Raw genomic sequence first — 17,935 nt, 5'->3', positions numbered from 1 at the left:
GTAATCAGATTATTTGAGTTATAACGCGTTGGTGATTAGTTAAGCATATTAAGAGTAAGTTATGATGCACGGAAACGAAAAAACTAAAATTAAAAAAAGGTAAATCATTACTAAATAAAACAACATTTAGCAACGAATTTTAGTGATGAGCTATATTTCTGTCGCTAATTTGTATTTTGGCGACGGATTTAGCTATGAATTATTTCTAAAATGGAGAAATTACATTTATTTATAAGAATATGTTATAAATGTAAAAATTCGTTTAGTAAATTTTTTATTTTGGTCAATAAACTTTAATTCAATTATTCACACACGGAACTTCTAAATTATAAGCAACAAGAACTTTTTAGTGACGATCAGATTTGCCAAGTTATATTTCTCTTACATTAATGATTAGTAAATTTCCACGACCATTAAATTTTTATGATTTGGTGCACAAATAAAATTTGTTGCTCTTTTACGTGGTAAGATTTGATTGCTGCAAATACTAATTTATTTAACTTGAAAATATTATACAACTTCTCTTTGTAATTTTTAATTTTAGCATCTAAATTGAAATAAATTAAAATTTCATGATCAAAATAAAATAACACGAAAGTTTAGTGATTCTAAATTTTAGTATCCCCTAAATGCTCAAAAGGTTATTAAACTACGTTACATGGAAATGAAAAGAAAATCCGTGAAGCGGAATTATATTTGATTAAAAAAAATATTTACAAATATAAAGATTCACACTATTTAAAATTTGCAAAAAGAACTTAACTAACCAAATTTTGAATTTTTTTACCAAATATACTACGATCATTAATTCTTGCCACTTTAATATATCATCTTTTAAATTTTTACCAAATATACTCACGAATTCATTTAAAACTGACATAGATGAGGTTGCATACGCTACGTAGGATACATTTAGTACATGTAGACGAATAACTCTATACCACATCAGTTCAAAACGAGTCGTGGGTATATTTGATAAAGATCTAGATAGATCAAACTAACAAGATTTGAAAATCGTGATATATTTGACAAAAACACAAAAATTATAGATAAATAAGTTCAGTTTACCTAAAAAGGTTTTCAGAAACGCAATGCTGAAAAGTAATACTCGATAAATTAGTACAATATAGGAAGTAATTAAGGATAGAAATTAAACATACCAAGACATGGCAGCAGGGACGGATGTAAGGTAGGGCCAGGCAGGGCCTGGGCCCTACCTCACATAATTAATTTTCTTTTTTATCTAAACTAATTAAACCCTTACAATAGGATTAGCCATGTATAGTTTCCCCTGATTACGTAAAAGTTTGTTTTATAGCAAAGCCTATTAATGTACTATTTGGGTTAGTCTAAAATATTACCAAGATTAGGAGCGTGTAGCAAATTAAAATGTATAATAAATTCTACTAATATTTATATAAACCAACTTAAAATTTCTTTTAGGTATCTAATCAAGTTAAATTCTAATTCTTAAATTTTCAGCATTTTCTAATTAAAAATATACTCTCAATTCTCTAACTCTTTTCAAATACAATAACTTTAATTTAATGAACGTTAGCAACTCAATAATTTGACTAATTTGCTCATTTTTTTCTAAATTCTCTTCCGTTAATCTAAAAACTTTAGTACCACTAATCAGACTTCGGTTTGAAAGTATTTGAGCTTTTGAATATAAATTTATAATTTTAATTTAGAACTAGTTTAAGTTGATTTATATGATGATTAGTTATTGTAGTGTAACAAATTATTCTTAAAAAATCGTCACTGTTTTAAAAGGAAAATTAAACATGTTTTTAAAATAAATGAAAAAATTGATACATTTTACATAATGCGGGTTTTAAGTTTTATTGTATTTCACACTAAAAAAATTAATAATTATATATTGATTAAATATTTCGTGGTATGATACTTGGATTCTTTTAAATTGAATTTGTGCCCTACCTAAATTTTGGGGCTGGCTTCGTCACTGCATGGCAGGCAAAATTTGATCGTATGAAAGGCCTAAGAGCAAAGCAAATAAAATTACACATAACCAATGCCAATGAGATTTGAGCCAAAAAAGTTGGATAAATATAATCAAAAGGGTAGTTTTTTCCAGGGAAAAATACCCCAGAACTATATAAACTATGTAAATATCGTTCGCAACTCTCTTTATGATGCACTTTTTGGCTATTCATTGATGTAAAATGTGTCAAAAAATTAAAAAAAATATTTAAATTTTACAGGATAATATGTAAAATTTTAGAAGTAAAAATATTACAGAAATAAGAGAAGAAGAAGAAGAAGAAGTATAAGTTAATTTAAGTGGTTTTGCGGTTGCTTAGAAAGTGAACTGGATTGAGGTGTTAGTAGTAGAATTTGTTAACTATAAGAACAAATTCTCTCTAACCAAATTGAATTAATTACAGTTGACTCAGTTCTTTTAGTTTAGTTGTTCTGTTTTATTAAGGATTAAATGCATACTTTTAAATGTATTTTGCAATTATAATGGTTAATAATCTTCCCTTACAAAAAACCTCGTGATATTTAAAAAGGGTCAAAAAAACCTTGATGTTTGTAATGGCGCTCAGGAAACCCCGAAACTAAAAATCGACGACTTTCATTAAAATTCGAGACAAGAGAAAATCGTTGTCATGTCACCGATTTTAATGAAAATCAGTGATTTTTGGTCTTTAGGGGTTTCTTCAACGCTGCTACAAACATCATAAATTTTTTTTGATCGTTTTTAAACATCAAGAGATTTTTCTTATAAGGAGACTCAAAAGTCAAAGGCCATGGGTGATTTTTATCCCAATTATTATACTGATTCTTAATTCTTAGCAATTAATGTCAAAATAAAATAATTTTTTTATATAATTCAAAATATCATAATTTTTTTTGTAAAAATACTAATATGTATGCCTAAACTAGAGACGGATCTATCCTTAAGTTAGGATAGGCTCCAATCCCGGCTGAGATTGCAACTTTTTTTTCAGAAAAATATAAGTAAAAAGTTAGAGATAAGTTTGTAGTGAATTATAGACTAGAGAGAGGTTCAATCCAAACTGTGACAATCAAATTAAGATGAATTAGAAAGTTAAGTTCAGGTTGAAAAAAAATCGTAAATTCGCCACCGGTCAGAACATTATATATTCTAGTACTCACATTAATTTTTTTTATTTTTATCAAAACTTCTTGATATTTCAAATGGGAAAAAATAAATTTAAAATAAAAATTGAATATATTTATCATATATTTTAAAATTAATGGATAAATTGTCACAATTTTTAAAAATTTGTATATTATGTTGGCTAATGGATAGATATCATACTTTTACTTTATAAATTACACAACTCACTGAAATTTATGATCTACTTTGTAATTAACCTTTTTATTTTTATTGTTATTGCTTTATCTATTACCAAAAAAACAGGATAACTAAACAATAACTTCAAAAAGGTTTTAATTTTGTTTTGCACTTTGGTATCATTACTCACAGTGTTGCATAAATTTTGCTCGTCTCATTTTTACTATCTAAAATCTTAAATTTATTATTAGTATAAGTTAGAAATTGTTATAAATCAGTTAAACCCTTAAAAAAATTGAATCAGTTAAGCTTGTGATGGAAACAGAAAATAAAAATTTCTTTATTCACAAGTATAGATCATATTAATTGAGTTATATATAAGTTTTCTTATATTTTTAATTTTATCTTAATCTTATCTAATGTTAATTTATGTAGTGTCTGCAAAATATATTTCTTGTTGAACCTAAAATAGACTTTACTTCTAATTAAGGGTTAACTGCTTTAAAAATTACGAACTTTAGCATGTTTTATAATTTTAACACGAACTTTTAATATTAGCAATATGAGATATTAATTTTTAGATTTTTATAATTCGAAACACCCAATAATTTTCTGTTAAAAAATACTTATGTGGACACTTGTTATGTTTATTTCAGTGTTCACATCAATATTTTTTATAAAAAAAATTACTCTGTGTTTCAAATTGTAATTTTTTTTGACAATCCATGTATTAAATTGTCAAAATTAAAAGTTCGTCTTAAAATTTCAAAACACGATAAAATTTATGATTTTAAAAGAAATTAAGCATCTTATTAGTGGAGTTCAGATTAAAAGTAAAGATTTGTCATTAATTTTTGCCCATCCCTGAAATTTTTGTTAGCAATTTCATCTAACCAGATTATTTGATAACTTGATAAATAGGACATATTTTTTGAGAAAATGAAATAACATTCAAATGTATTTCTTATATAATTGAATAACAAGAATATTTCCAGCTCGAAGTTTTTTGGCCTAATGGTAAAAAAAACCCAAACCTTTACGATTTGTTGCAATTATATCCAAACCTTTTAATTTTTGCAATAATATCCAAATTGCATTTTTGTTGTTGCAATAATATCCAAATTGCATTTTTTGTAGCAATAATAGTCAAATTGATGGCTAAACTTGTTGTTTTCAATTAAGATATTAGGCTATTATTATGTTTTGATGTATAATAATATAGTAAAAGTCCCAAAAAATGACAAAAAACTCAAAATAAGTCATATAAAAAGTGCAATTTGGATATTATTGCAACAAAATAATGCAATTTGGATATTATTGCAATAAAATAATGCAATTTGGATATTATTGCAAAAGTTAAAAGGTTTGGATATAATTGCAACAAGTCGTAAAGGTTTGGGTTTTTTTTGCCATTAAGCCAAGTTTTTTTCTTCATAATATTAGAGATCAGATAATTTAAATAAACCTATATAATCTACTTTAAGGATAAATTACACAATGGTGTTAAACTTATCAAAACATGCTATTTAAATGTCTAAACTTTTATTTAAAATTAGTGTTTAATTTTTTATTTAAAAGTGTATCAAATGTGTGTTCTTAGTAAATATTTTTCAATCACCAAACCACTAATGAGGCTAAGTTTAAAATTTGCTGATATGATTTGATATTTATGTGTGAGGTGGGGGACATAATCATCCTTTTTACTACTATGACATAAATTTAAGTTAAAGAGAAGTTATTTTTGTCTTTTAGCACATCGGTCACTGAAAAGCAACTAATAAAATTACTTGTTCGGTACATTTAAAAAAAGTTAACACACTAAAATTAATAAAAAAAAAAGGGTCCAGAAACTAAAATAAAAAATTTGAAAAAGTTCAGACACCATCAATAATTTTTTTTCCTAATTTTAACTAATTACATGAATATGTACTAAAAAGCTCAACAACAAAAAATTCCAAGAGATTAATTACAAAATTTCAACTGGAAAATAAATCTAAAACATGAGAGCTAAGGAATCTATATTTAAATTAAAAAAAATTAAACAATTTGTATAAATCTAATTATTTTCCTTAATTTTATCTAGGTTGATTAATTTTATCAACTCTTAAAGTATGTTGCATTACTAGCACAGAAATTGAATCTTCAAAATCTGATTTAATAATTGCATCTCCAATCACACCAAGTTCTGGATGATCAATTCGTTTTATAATTTCTTTCACAGATTTAATTTTCCCTGAAAGTTTTCCTACTATAATAAGATCATAAATATTCTCCAATGATCCAACGGTTGTGAGCAATGTTGAAGTATTTTCTACTTCAATTTCATGAAAATTAGCACTAATTTTATTAGAGTTCTTTACCTTGAATTCTTGAATCAATAACTCGTCTAGTTCGTCGGGTTTCTCGTCGGGTTCTTGCATTAGTTTAAATTTCAGGATTTTGATACTCACATCACGATTTCCTGACATTCTAATCGCAAGTTTTAGGGCTTCACGATCGTCAGGACCGCCGAGAAAAATAACTAAAACATTGTAAGAGAATCCCCCACGATTGATACGCGAACGGAATCCTCTATCGACTAAAATCCCAACAGTACAAGGTGAATTTTCTTGAAGTTGATGAGCATTAAAATCGCGAATTATATTACTATTCTCCTCGAGATCATTTTCTCCAACAAAAGGAACGATAATGAACGGAATCCAATTATCTTCAGCATAATTGCAAATAATAGTATGAATTGTCTTAAACGGAGCAGCCAGAATGAACGGTCGGATCGAGACAGGACCGCTAGAGTTTCTCGAGTAATTCGCAAAAGCTCGCATTACTTGTTGTGTCGTGTTAGATTGATATTTTCTTCTATGGCTAGCGCAAGTATAAGGCGTTATCTTCGGACCGGATCGACCTGCTAGATCAACAGCGTGGATTACGTTGACATTAATCGAGCTCGTTTCGTTCGGATATGATGCTTCGAGAAATGCAATGATGCTATGTACATTATCTTCGTTATGAATGATTGTAAGAATTCGTAATTCTTCATCGGACGGTGTTGATTGAAGTGTTCTGAAATATTTTTGTGTAGGAGGAGAATTGGCTAATCTGATTTCAGGTTTATAAAATTTGTCAAGGAGAAATCCGTAAATTCCTGTCAGAAACATATTGGTTAGCACCAATGTACTGAACATTCTCTTGTCAATAACCTACATCAATAAAAAAAACAATATTTAGTCTAAAATTATCATAAAGTAATATTTGCATGAAACGGTTGAAACAAGAAGCCATATTTTTTAGGGAAAAAAATTAAATATAAAATTTAATGATTTAAAAATATAAATTTATATGATTTTTATCAATTCTAATCAAAAAAATTATCTTCATTAACTTTAACTGGATTAAAGAATTTAATTTTAACTATATTCTAATTTTGAAAATTGAGTATAAAGGGCTTGTCTTTGTTGTTGGATCTATTTTATGCAAATGTGGCGTTCATATAACATAGCTGATGCATAAATACACAACAAAAAAAATCAATTTACCCCTTAAATTTAGCACAAAAAATCAAATGAGATCAAATTTGTGGCTTTAACAAAAACACCCTCGTAACGAGCGTTTTTGGCTCGTGTTTTTTTCAGCTTTAAATCATACATCGGAGTCTTATAGTTTTACATCACCACAACTATAATGTGTAAATCACGTATCTATTGTTTCTTCTAACTCATCCGAAAAGGTAAAACGAGATAAAATGTATATTTTAAAATTATTTTTGTTCAAACCTACGAGTTTAACCTTTTCTTAAAGAGAAAAGGGTCACCTATGTCCCTCAACTTTGCCTTTAGAATTAAGTAAGCCACCTACGTCTGGAAAGGTTTAAATATGCCCCCAACGTATTAAAAATGAACAATAACACCCCAATTTTAACGCATAAATGAGACGTTAGGGGTCTGGTTGTCAAAACCGAGGGTCTGATTGTTCATATTTTAAGACGTTAAGCGCATAGCTGAACTTTTTCGGACGTTGAGAGCTTATTTGATTTTAAATCTAAACATTAAGGGTATAAATGACCCTTTTTCCTTTTTGAAATTTTGTTTCAAATTTGAGGGATAAAATAGAATTTAATTGCATATATAAACTATAAAGATAAAAGGCTTACCCCTTTGATGAGCCATCTCTCATAAACAGTCAAATCAACAATCCCTCTAAAATTCAAACAAATAGCAACCAAAGCAGCATTTCTAACATTTATTTTAACAAAAATTGAAGCAAATAGAGCCCCCAAAATCTTTGCCAAATGACTTCCAACAATAAACATCACCAACAACCCAATTTCCTTATTATGAACCATCAAAGAAAAATCAATATAATACCCAATTAAAACAAAAAACATTGGCTGGAAATATTCCATCACCATAAACCCTGCTTTTTCTACTAATTCTGACCCTAATGGAGGTCCATCAGGAATTACCAAACCCATCAACAATGTTCCAAGATAAAATCCTCCAAATGTTAATTCCGTAATTAATCCCATAATTAGCGCGGAAATCAGCATTCCGATCACTATATTTTCACTTATACAACTTCCTTCCGGTATTCTTTTGATGATTTTTACTATCGCCGGCCTTATAATATATATTAGAATGAGTACGAATACAAACATGGAAATTAGAAGCCGGATCGAGGAATAAGCATTTCCTTGGAACATAATAACGGTTATAATCACGTGAAACCAAGCAATTGAGTCGATGAGCATCGCCGAAGACATAGCGAGTTGACCTAACTCGGTAGTTAAAAGATTGTGCTCTTCCATGGCCGAAGCGATGTTCGAATAAAATGTTACGGATAGTCCGTTTGCTAAAACGGGTATGCCCGACCGGTTAAAAAATTTAGAGGAGACTTTTCCTTGTAGCATCATGCAAAAATAGAGAGAAAATGCTACAGGAATAAGAAAGCTTGATATGCTAATAATCCATGTATTTTTTGCTGTTTTTAACATCATAGCTGTGTCCATTTTCACTGCGGTAATAAAAAAGTAGTAACCTATCCCAACTTTTACCATTGTGTTGAATACAAACATGTCTTTATCAGGAAATATTGTCTCCATGTATTTACTGCTGATTTTACCCATTACGGATGGTCCTAATATGAGCCCGGCCTATATATATCAAAAAATAAAAAATAAATGCAAGTAATAAATAATTAGCACTATGGACATGTAAGTGAAAATAATATTAAAATAAAATAAAATTTACAGCAAATTCGACTCTATTTTAAAATTCTAAAATTTGAAATTTAACTCAAGTTCGATCGAGTTTATTTTAAGAGTTCAGATTCGAACTTGATATAATAATTAAAAATTGGATTCAACTCGGTTCGACTCAGTTCCACTTAATTATATGTATACATATTTAAAAAATAAAATTTAAAATTACAATTAAGGTATTAAATATATGTGCTTATAAACGATAAACAAAGTAAATCTATCAAAAATTGATCAGGCTCATGGGCTTGTTAATATGGGCATCTTGATGCTCTAATTCGATTTGATAATCAACTCGAGTTCAATATATTGAGTCGAGTTTGGATATTATTTATAATAATTTTGAATATTCATTCGCGAGTTGACTCGACTATGATTCTAACCTAATTATGAGGATACAAATATATTTATGATAGAAAAAAATACGTACCAAGACATTGCATAAAAGTTTGGATCTAATCCAATGGCCAAGAGCAAAATAAACAAGTTTGCAGGATAATATTGACAAGATGATTTGAGCCAAGAAAATAGGAAAAGTGTAATCCAAAGGATTAATTTTGCCATGAGTAGAAAAAATGGTAGCACCATAAATATCTACATGATATGGTGTGCAAATTTCATGGTTAATCATTTTCTTCTCCATATTTTGAACATGAAAAAGTGAAGTACAATAATCAAATATTGATTTTACTATATTCACCATTTCAAATTTAGAACAAATTCCACCTCTACTCTCTTTCCAAATCGAATTGAAAAGATAAATTTAATTAGTACGACACACGAAACTTGAGTTGCCGTCACCGTGTCCGTGCTATTTTTTTTTACAAGAAGTGAGGCAAGAGATGAATGAAGGAGATACTGAAATTGTTGTTTAATTGCTCAATTTTTATTTAATACCAATTCTCAAGTTTTCTAAGCAATTTTTTAACTTATTCAACACATTTGTGAGATGTCCTTCACATTAGTGAGATGTTTTCAATTAATTTTCTTCGTTTGTTGTTGATTTTGTCTTTGTGTTTTTACTACAAACAAATATAACTATTAATCTTACATAAATGAGCTTACAAAAAGGCAGTTAGCAATGGTTGATTTTTTTTTATTATTATTGTCTTAAAATTGTTATTAAGGGCATTTTTAATATTAATTGACCTTCCAGAAACAAGTTTGTTCTATGATATTATATCTTAATATGATTTATATAAACAAATTCAATGCTTTAGATTTAAACAAATAGTATATTCTAAAATTAGGTTAATAACAGTTTGAAGTGTATAGTTGGGTAAATATGCTCACACCCCATATCTTACAGTTCAATTTGACTTGGCATAGTTGTAATTTAGTTAAACTAGTCCATATGTTTAACACACAGTTTATTAGGTATAATTATCATAGTGGTTTTAGTAAATGCAGAAAATAGGATAAATGGGTGGTTGAAGAAATTAATTATATGATTTTTACGTGCTATAAAAATATATTATGCAAAAGAAAAACTAATAATTAAAAAGGGGCATAATGAACATTTTGACCCCCTGAACTTGTACCATTTCACTGATCATACATTAACTTTGAAATTTTACCTTTTTAATTTCTGAAATAGAAAGTGATGCACAAACGATGTGCGATGGCAAAAAAATAATGACTCTATTGCCGGCTAGTTTGATACATCATCCAAACTGAAAAATGAGTTAAATTAGAAGATGAGTGGTCAAATAGGTACAAATGACAAAAAAATAAACTTTAATGTTAGATTAAGTGTTTTTATTTCAAAGTTGGTTTTATTTGCAAAGTTGATTTTAATTTATCATACATAAAAATAAAATTGATTTAAATTTAATAGGGCCAAAAAAAGATTAACTAAAAGATTAATGATTATGTGGATGAAACAGTACAAGATTAGGGATCAAATTATATATTAAGCCTAAAAAGGCATGCAATTTAACAAAAGTTTGATAATGTTGTTACTCAAAAGCATAAGAACATACATAAAAACTCTAATACATTGAAGTTTTGTACTAAATGTAAGTGCCAAAATGGTATTTCTCCTATTTATTCTTCCTTATCTATACCAAACTAAATCCATATGTGGCCTCAAAGCATTTCTTTCTTTACAGAAAAGCTCTTACATAGAACCTATTGAAGTGGGCTAACTTAGATTCCATGCAAAATATATTCCATAACATTGTTTGAAGTCTTAAATGGTACCTAAATATTTGATACATTGCACTTTAAAGAGCTAATTAACATTCAAAATGTTCATCTTTTATGCTATCTTTTGTTCATTGAGTAGGTAAAAAAAATAAAATAATTATTTCATAAAGAATGATTATCTTTCTTACAAAATAAAAAATAAATATTTTATTTTATATATGTTTCATTTCATAAACCAAACATAATCTTAGCAATTAGCAATAAATTTTAAAATGATTGTTTAATTTTGCAATTAATAGGTAATTTTCCATTTTCATCAATGCGTTATACTAAGTCATGTTCAAAAGATATGATCTATTTTAAAATGTGCATCGATTAGTCCGGTCATCAAAACAAATTGAATTAAAACCAAAAAGAATTAGAGCAAATTATTTAAAGGTCCTGAGGTATACCATAATTAATGGTTTGTTACCCCTTATTTTAAAAGTCTATTTAATAGTCCTTCAGTTTTAATTCCGTTAACTGAGAGATCCTTCTATTAATTTGAGGGACCAAATCGTTTAACGGATTGAAACTCAGGTACTAAATCGTTTAAAATTGAAAGACCAAATTGTTTAATAAAATTAAAAATGAGGGACCAAATCGTTCACAAAATTAAAGATGGGGTACCAAATTGTTCGAAAATAAGTGTCAAAATTAACGGAAGGACCTAATAGTTAACGAAATTAAAGCTGATGGACCATTAAGTAGATTTTTAAAATAAGAGGTACCAAACTGTTAATTATGGTATACTTCAGGGATCTTAGCGCAGTTTGCTCAAAGAATTATTGTAGTCTTTCAATCAAACCATAACCGAAACATATACATAAAACGAAATTATAACCAAATCAAACTAATGCATTTGGTTCAGTTTATTAGTTGGTTAACCAAATAACTAAATTTCATCAACATTAATAATTAAGAAGAAAACTAGAAATCTGAAATAGCAGTCGCAATTAAATTCAAGCATTCTTGACATTCAAATCGGACAATTATTTTTAATTGAAAAACAGAGGGAAAGGCCCCATTACAACAAGAATTTCTTAAACCTTTTTAAAAAACAACATTAATTATATAATAAATCAAGACGGCATCATTTTGAATTTTGGTTAATTTGAGCGGTTCGGTTAATTCAAAAAAATTGAATTGTAAATAATATCAAACTCTAATCAAACCGATTGGTTAATTCGCCTTTTCTCGGAATACAGCATCAACTAGTCTATCCATCACCTAAAAAAAGATATAGTCTATGAAAATAGACGAAAATCTTCTTGTAGAATTAGCATTTTTTAATCTGTTATCTTCCTGGATACAAAAGAAGATCATTAGCATTATTACCATCTAATTGTTTCACTTTTTTGACAATCCTTACCCAATTAGAATCTCTGCTTAACTTCAGTTCCTCAAAATCTTTAACTATCATGTGGGAATTGTTTTTAGACAAAAGTTCATTTCACCCCTCCAACTTCACATAAAATATCAAAAGTGTCCAAGTTAAACAACTAAGTAAAAATTGATCAATTCACCCTGAACTTTCTAAAATTGGTTATTCTGAATATATGTTTGTTGGGTTATATTAGAAAGTTAAGGATACAATGATTCGATTTTGCTAAGTTGTGGGTTTATTTGTCAAAAACCACAAACTTGAATACATATGATCTTTTGTGTCAAATTAAAAGGGTGAAATGAACATTTATTGAATTAATTTTTATGATTTAGTCCTTATAAAAGAGATGAATATAACTACATATAGCTCTCACCTACAAAATTATCTTTGCCATAATGGCTTCTTGTTGCTATCCTGCTGATATATTTTCTTGGATTCAAAACCTTCCACCAATTGCTGAATGGCAAAATAATTTCATATCAATATGCATATGTTCTTCTGCTTCATCATCTCAACCATCACTTAATCTTTGTGTGACCAAAAATCTCACATCCTCAACTATCTCCTTCTCTATTAATGCTAATTTCAATCTTTCATTTTCTCTTTGGACCTCAAAATCAATTAAAACTAATTCCAAATCCTTGAAGTTATTAGATGATGACAATATTTCTAGTTTCTTAACCAATCTTATTGAAGATGTTCTTAGTTATTGTTCAAACAAGTGTAAATCTTCTATTAAAGTTCCTAAGCTGAATTTTGTTTCTAACTTGAAGGATATCTTCAACCTAGCTTTTCTCTCACTCTCATTCCTCATTTGTATCTATGAAGCTCCTGCTGATCTTCGATCGGGATGTCTTGCTAATCTGAAAACGGAATTGACTAATTGTCGATTGAGAGAAGGATCAAAGTTGCTTATGAGAATTATCGGGTCTAATCTGGAAGAGCAATGGATGCGTTCGATTAATCTTGCGATTACAAACTGGATTTCGGAGATTCAAGTTGCTAACCGGATTATTAAGACGCCGTCACCACTCTTCTCTTACTCATTTTCGACATTCGAGTTTTGGAAAGTTCAATTATATTGCCCTGTTATAGCAATGGATATTGAAAGTTCGGGTTATCCTTTAGCTGGCGAGAAATTGCTTTTCTCCCTAAAACACCACCAACTTGAAGGGGTCATGCAGTTCAATTATAGAGTAATTGTTCAAGAGAAGTGGGTTGATGTGATCGCTACAATAGACAACATAAGGTATGCACTATTTATGTCGGATAGATACGGAAACATTGAAGCAGAAAATTCAAAAACTAGTAACAGTGAAATGATTTTTTTTCACAATAATAGGTTATGAATATAAAATTACGGGATTTTAGACCAAAATATAAAACTCAACAAGTTTTCGTGCAAAATTGACTTTTATTTGCATAAATTTTACTGAGGTTTTTACTCTGTGAATTGCTAGGTGTGATGTTATAAGACTGGTGAATGATAGTCTCATGATGAAACAAGGAGTCGGAACAGAAGAAAAGCATTTCCCATCACGAATATCGCTGTACCTAACTCCGATTCTCCAAACCAACATTCTAAGTGTTTCAGTTGGGAAATCTTCGGACAATCCAATAACAGAGATTGAAGTCGAAAAAAGCATGGAAACCTCATTTGATCCTCCTAACACTTTTTTGGGGTTTAGGCTTTCAGTCGGAGAGACCGTGTCTACAAGCTTGAAACCCTGGAAATTTGAGGAATCTGTTTATGGGTATAGCGCGATAATGAATTGGTTTCTCCATGATAGCATGGATGGAAGAGAAGTATCCTCCTCCAAACCGTCAAAGATGGCATTAATTAATCCTAGGGCTTGGTTTAAAGATCGATACTCAAGTGCTCATCGGCCTTTCACCAGGCAAGGAGGAGTTGTTTTTGCTCGTGATGAGTACGGAAATGGTATCCGGTGGAAGGTGGATAAAAACGCTCTAGGGAAGACAATGGATTGGGAGATTAAAGGTCGGATTTGGTTAACTTATTGGCCTAACAAACATAGAACATTTTATAGCGAGACTAGAATGCTAGAATTTCGAGAAATTGTTCATCTAACTATCGCTTAGCTAACTATATTTCTCATACATCCTAGACAACTATCTACAGTGCAACTAAGACTGTTCCTGAATTCGCGACTTCTTGAATAAAGATATAAGACATTCAACTATGTGTTATGACAACAATAATCAGCTAACGAAAAACAATCGCATAGAATTTATTGTCAAAAATGCTCCGAATGTACTTTCATGGAACATCCTCATGGTATTTTTAAGTAATACAATTTTCTTTCACAAGTGAAAGAATATCTAAGCTTTAACTAAGGTAAAAATTACTATCTGACACAAATTTGCAAATTTCTCAAACTACAGTGTTTTGATCGATTATTCCTCCATCTATAGTCTATAAGACTGACAAACAAAGCCGGGTACAGATAACAAAACCTGTGGTCTTCTAGTGGCAACTTGGGGAAACAATCTACATTACTTCTTAGCTTTAAGAGAATGTGTCATCATTACCGTACAAATAACGGAAATCTCACTTGATACCATGGAATGATGGAAAGACTGCAATAAGAGGGTCTCCATAGCCAACAGCATCTGTACCATACACGGATATAGTTAAGATAGAACAAAAAAAAGATCACTTCGCCAAATATATGATATGTAAATAATTCGAACTTGTTTAATGTAAAAAAAACATTCATTAGTTCTGTCAGTAAATACAGCAAGATGTTAAAGACACAAGATGGCAATCAGAAAATAGACATTGTACCTCCATCATCAAATAAGAGTTTTACGACTTCTCCGGCCACGTCTGACTGCACAGCCATAAATAAAAGCCATAGTAAGTAATGCTTATCATTGAAGTAAAGCAAGACACAAGGATGTGGTGGAAACAAAGAGCACACCTTAACAGGAAGTTCAGTACCAAATTGATCTATGTATCCAATCACCTGGCCTTCCTTAATTAGATCACCCTAAAGATTTGAATTGCAAATTTTGAGGGCAGTAGAAGCCATTATCAAACAAATGTATCCAATCCATAGATGCATGCAGTTTAAATAAATATGAAAATTGATACATAATCACACAAATGATTAAAAGAACAAAATGTAATGCTTCACAGTGATGCAAAATTTTAAAACTAAACAGAAGGAAAATACAAGGAAAATGGTGACAGATACCTCTTTAAAGCTAGGAGGTTGTCTTTTTCCTTTCACTGATCTGTTCCTTCGGAAAGAGCCAACCTGGAAAGATATGATGCATATAGTCAGTTAAGCATCCCTTTACTAACTAAATAAATAACCAAAATTGTTCAATTCTTTCTAGTAACATCAGTAATTCAGTAGATCGCTTACTGTTGGGGAAGCTACCAGAACATATCCGGTGGCTCCAGAAGCCTCCAAGGCAGCTAACTTAGGTGACCTCCCAAAGGAGTTATTAGTAAATGGACAGGCCTTTTCAGAAGAAGGTTTCGGTGGTGGCGGTGGTGGAAGAGCAGGAGCTGGTAAATCCATTGGTTTAGATGGAATTGGTGGTGGTTCTATGGGTGAAATGTTGGACAAAGGAGCCTGTGTTGCCCCAACACTGCGTCTCAAATGCATTTCAAAATCTCCGATCTGTGATAGAGTAAAATATAACCACTGACCAGTCAAAAGATATTCGTTCAATCAAGCTAAAAAACATTCAAATAATAATAAAATGAACAGAATATTATCAACTTGCTTTTCCCACTACAATTCTATTTGAAGTCGGTTCTAGCATTTGCAATTAACAAGGAAATATTAGAGTACAACAAATCGCTTCCTAATAAAAACTAAGACACTAGTATAAATAGAGATAGTTACCTTCACTTTCAATTCAGCAATCTCTGTCTCATCGCATACCTCTTGGATCAATGCCTAATGATTATGGAAACAATGTGCACGGAATAAATAGGAGCAAACATAAATGTGAAAGTACCAAGCGATTAATACGCTAAGCCTTCAATCACAGATTTAATAAAGATAATTACAAATAACAGAAATCTCCAACTCGAAGAACACATTTCAATTTGTTTATAGTTATCTAGCAAATACAGATACAAAAACTGCTAATTCGATAATAATAAAATCTCGTGATAGGCATAATAAACAATAACATAACTAAAAAAAATTAATCAAACTCACTTCAAATCCATTAGGAAAAGCCGCAATTCAAAATTCATTCATTTCTAAGAAGCCTTAATCACACATTGAATATAGATAATTACAAATAACACAAATCTCCAAATACTAGCACACATTTCAATTTATCTATAGTTATTTAGCAAGAACATAAATAAAAACAGCTAAAATCAATAATAGTAAAATCTTCTAAAAATCTAATAATCAATAACATTAGTTAAAAAATAAATTGAACTCACTTCAAACCCACTAGGAAAAGTTGCAACTCCAGATTTCTTCGTTTCTGAAGAGCCTTGAGTAGCAAGTCCAACAGCTTTAACTAAAAAAAAAACCGTTAACAACATAACAATTCGTTTAACCTCATTAATTATACACTAATCACAGAATTTAAACTAAGAAAAATACTAACTCACTAACCGTCAGATTTAGCAGAAGCAGAAGCTTCAGGCGATTTTACAGAAGAAACTAGCATCACATTCCGTCTCGGATAAAACGACGTCACCTTCCGCGCCACCGTCAACGGCTGACCGTACATTTTACCTGAAACAACATATAAATTCATAAACGAAACAGATCTCAACAAATTCAAAAAAAAAGCGCGAGAAAAGTAAAAGCATTACAGCGGAAGGATTGAAGAGCGAGTGAGGACTCCATTGTTGTAGAGAGAGCGGAGAATGTGATTAGGAGGAATGGAAGTTATAGAGAGAGTGATCAGTGTTTTTGGGGGGCAAAATGGAGAAATGTTTTAGTGATTAATTTGGTTAGTTTGGAGACACGTTAAAGTGTGTGTGTGTTTTTTGGGGTTCTTGGGAATGTCCGCCTCTTCTCATCAGTTTCTTCACCCACCTATACTCGGCCAGGACATTTTACCAGTTTTTAGTAAGGTTTTTTCATATCTATTCTTGCTTTCTGCTAATGTGCGCTTGGGGTGGTTTGTGTTGTGGTGTCTTGGTTTTGGATAAGAACCGGCCCATATCTCAATGATCGAACTCGAAAGCTTCCTCCGCCGGGCTGGGTTGGGTTGGGTTGGGTTGGGTTGGAAAGTGTGCTGTAGTAGTACATACACCTTTAGGTTAACCACAAAACTATCCGACAACTATCACTTAATTTAGAAAAAGAAGAGGAAATTACACCATTTATCAAAAAAATAAAAATAATTACAAAACTACATGTTGACTTTTTTTATTTATAAAAACATTAATAATATTTACAAAAGTACAAAAAAATGAAAAATAATATCAAACATACGGTGTATAATGTGGGTATAATGTCAGTATAATAAAAACTAACATTATATCAACATTATATCAATATTATACCAAAAATATACCGACATTATACATACTTAGATTTTATTAATATTAAATAAAAATTTACCAAAATTATATCAAATCGTTTACTAAAAATTAAATTAATAATATATCAAAATTATACCAACAGTATACTAAAAGTGTACACATCAAAATATACTGAAATTTTATTATTACATCAACATTATACCACATCACATACTAAATATTAACCGAACAATATACTAAAATTATTCAAACAATATACAAATTCTCTAGTTCATTACCAACTATAGTAAAAAATACATATAAAAAAATATACATGTTATCAGCTAG

At 29.9% G+C, this 17,935-nt stretch overlaps 3 protein-coding genes across 4 annotated transcripts; 1 reads left to right on the top strand and 2 right to left on the bottom strand.

The window, feature by feature from the left end:
* Nucleotides 1–5,361: 5,361 nt before the first annotated feature.
* On the bottom strand, nt 5,362–9,240 carry LOC126662117 (cation/H(+) antiporter 15-like). Its single transcript, XM_050356003.1, has 4 exons — nt 8,968–9,240; nt 8,254–8,432; nt 7,434–8,145; nt 5,362–6,483 (listed from the first exon to the last, which is right to left on the bottom strand). Exons 1-4 carry the CDS (start codon nt 9,238–9,240, stop codon nt 5,362–5,364), a joined length of 2,286 nt encoding a protein of 761 aa, XP_050211960.1.
* Nucleotides 9,241–12,493: 3,253 nt separating this feature from the next.
* On the top strand, nt 12,494–14,312 carry LOC126660980 (uncharacterized). The gene is made up of 2 exons (XM_050354714.2): nt 12,494–13,360; nt 13,572–14,312. The coding sequence occupies exons 1-2, from the start codon at nt 12,507–12,509 to the stop codon at nt 14,209–14,211; spliced, it is 1,494 nt and encodes a 497-aa protein (XP_050210671.1). The 5' UTR covers nt 12,494–12,506; the 3' UTR covers nt 14,212–14,312.
* Nucleotides 14,313–14,336: 24 nt separating this feature from the next.
* LOC126660981 (uncharacterized) lies at nt 14,337–17,195 on the bottom strand. 2 transcript variants are annotated; one of them, XM_050354717.2, is made up of 9 exons: nt 16,931–17,195; nt 16,728–16,850; nt 16,550–16,623; nt 15,993–16,046; nt 15,504–15,764; nt 15,330–15,392; nt 15,054–15,122; nt 14,918–14,963; nt 14,337–14,742 (listed from the first exon to the last, which is right to left on the bottom strand). In XM_050354717.2, the coding sequence occupies exons 1-9, from the start codon at nt 16,962–16,964 to the stop codon at nt 14,681–14,683; spliced, it is 786 nt and encodes a 261-aa protein (XP_050210674.1). In that variant the 5' UTR covers nt 16,965–17,195; the 3' UTR covers nt 14,337–14,680. The 2 variants fall into 2 exon arrangements, with proteins under 2 accessions (XP_050210674.1, XP_050210672.1); XM_050354715.2 differs by having other exon boundaries at nt 16,550–16,629; nt 16,931–17,193.
* Nucleotides 17,196–17,935: the final 740 nt, after the last annotated feature.

Source organism: Mercurialis annua, linkage group LG8 (assembly GCF_937616625.2).
Source record: "Mercurialis annua linkage group LG8, ddMerAnnu1.2, whole genome shotgun sequence".
Classification (NCBI taxonomy): domain Eukaryota; kingdom Viridiplantae; phylum Streptophyta; class Magnoliopsida; order Malpighiales; family Euphorbiaceae; genus Mercurialis; species Mercurialis annua.
Note: the sequence above shows the minus strand (reverse complement) of the source record. Positions and strands in the feature narration are given on the sequence as shown.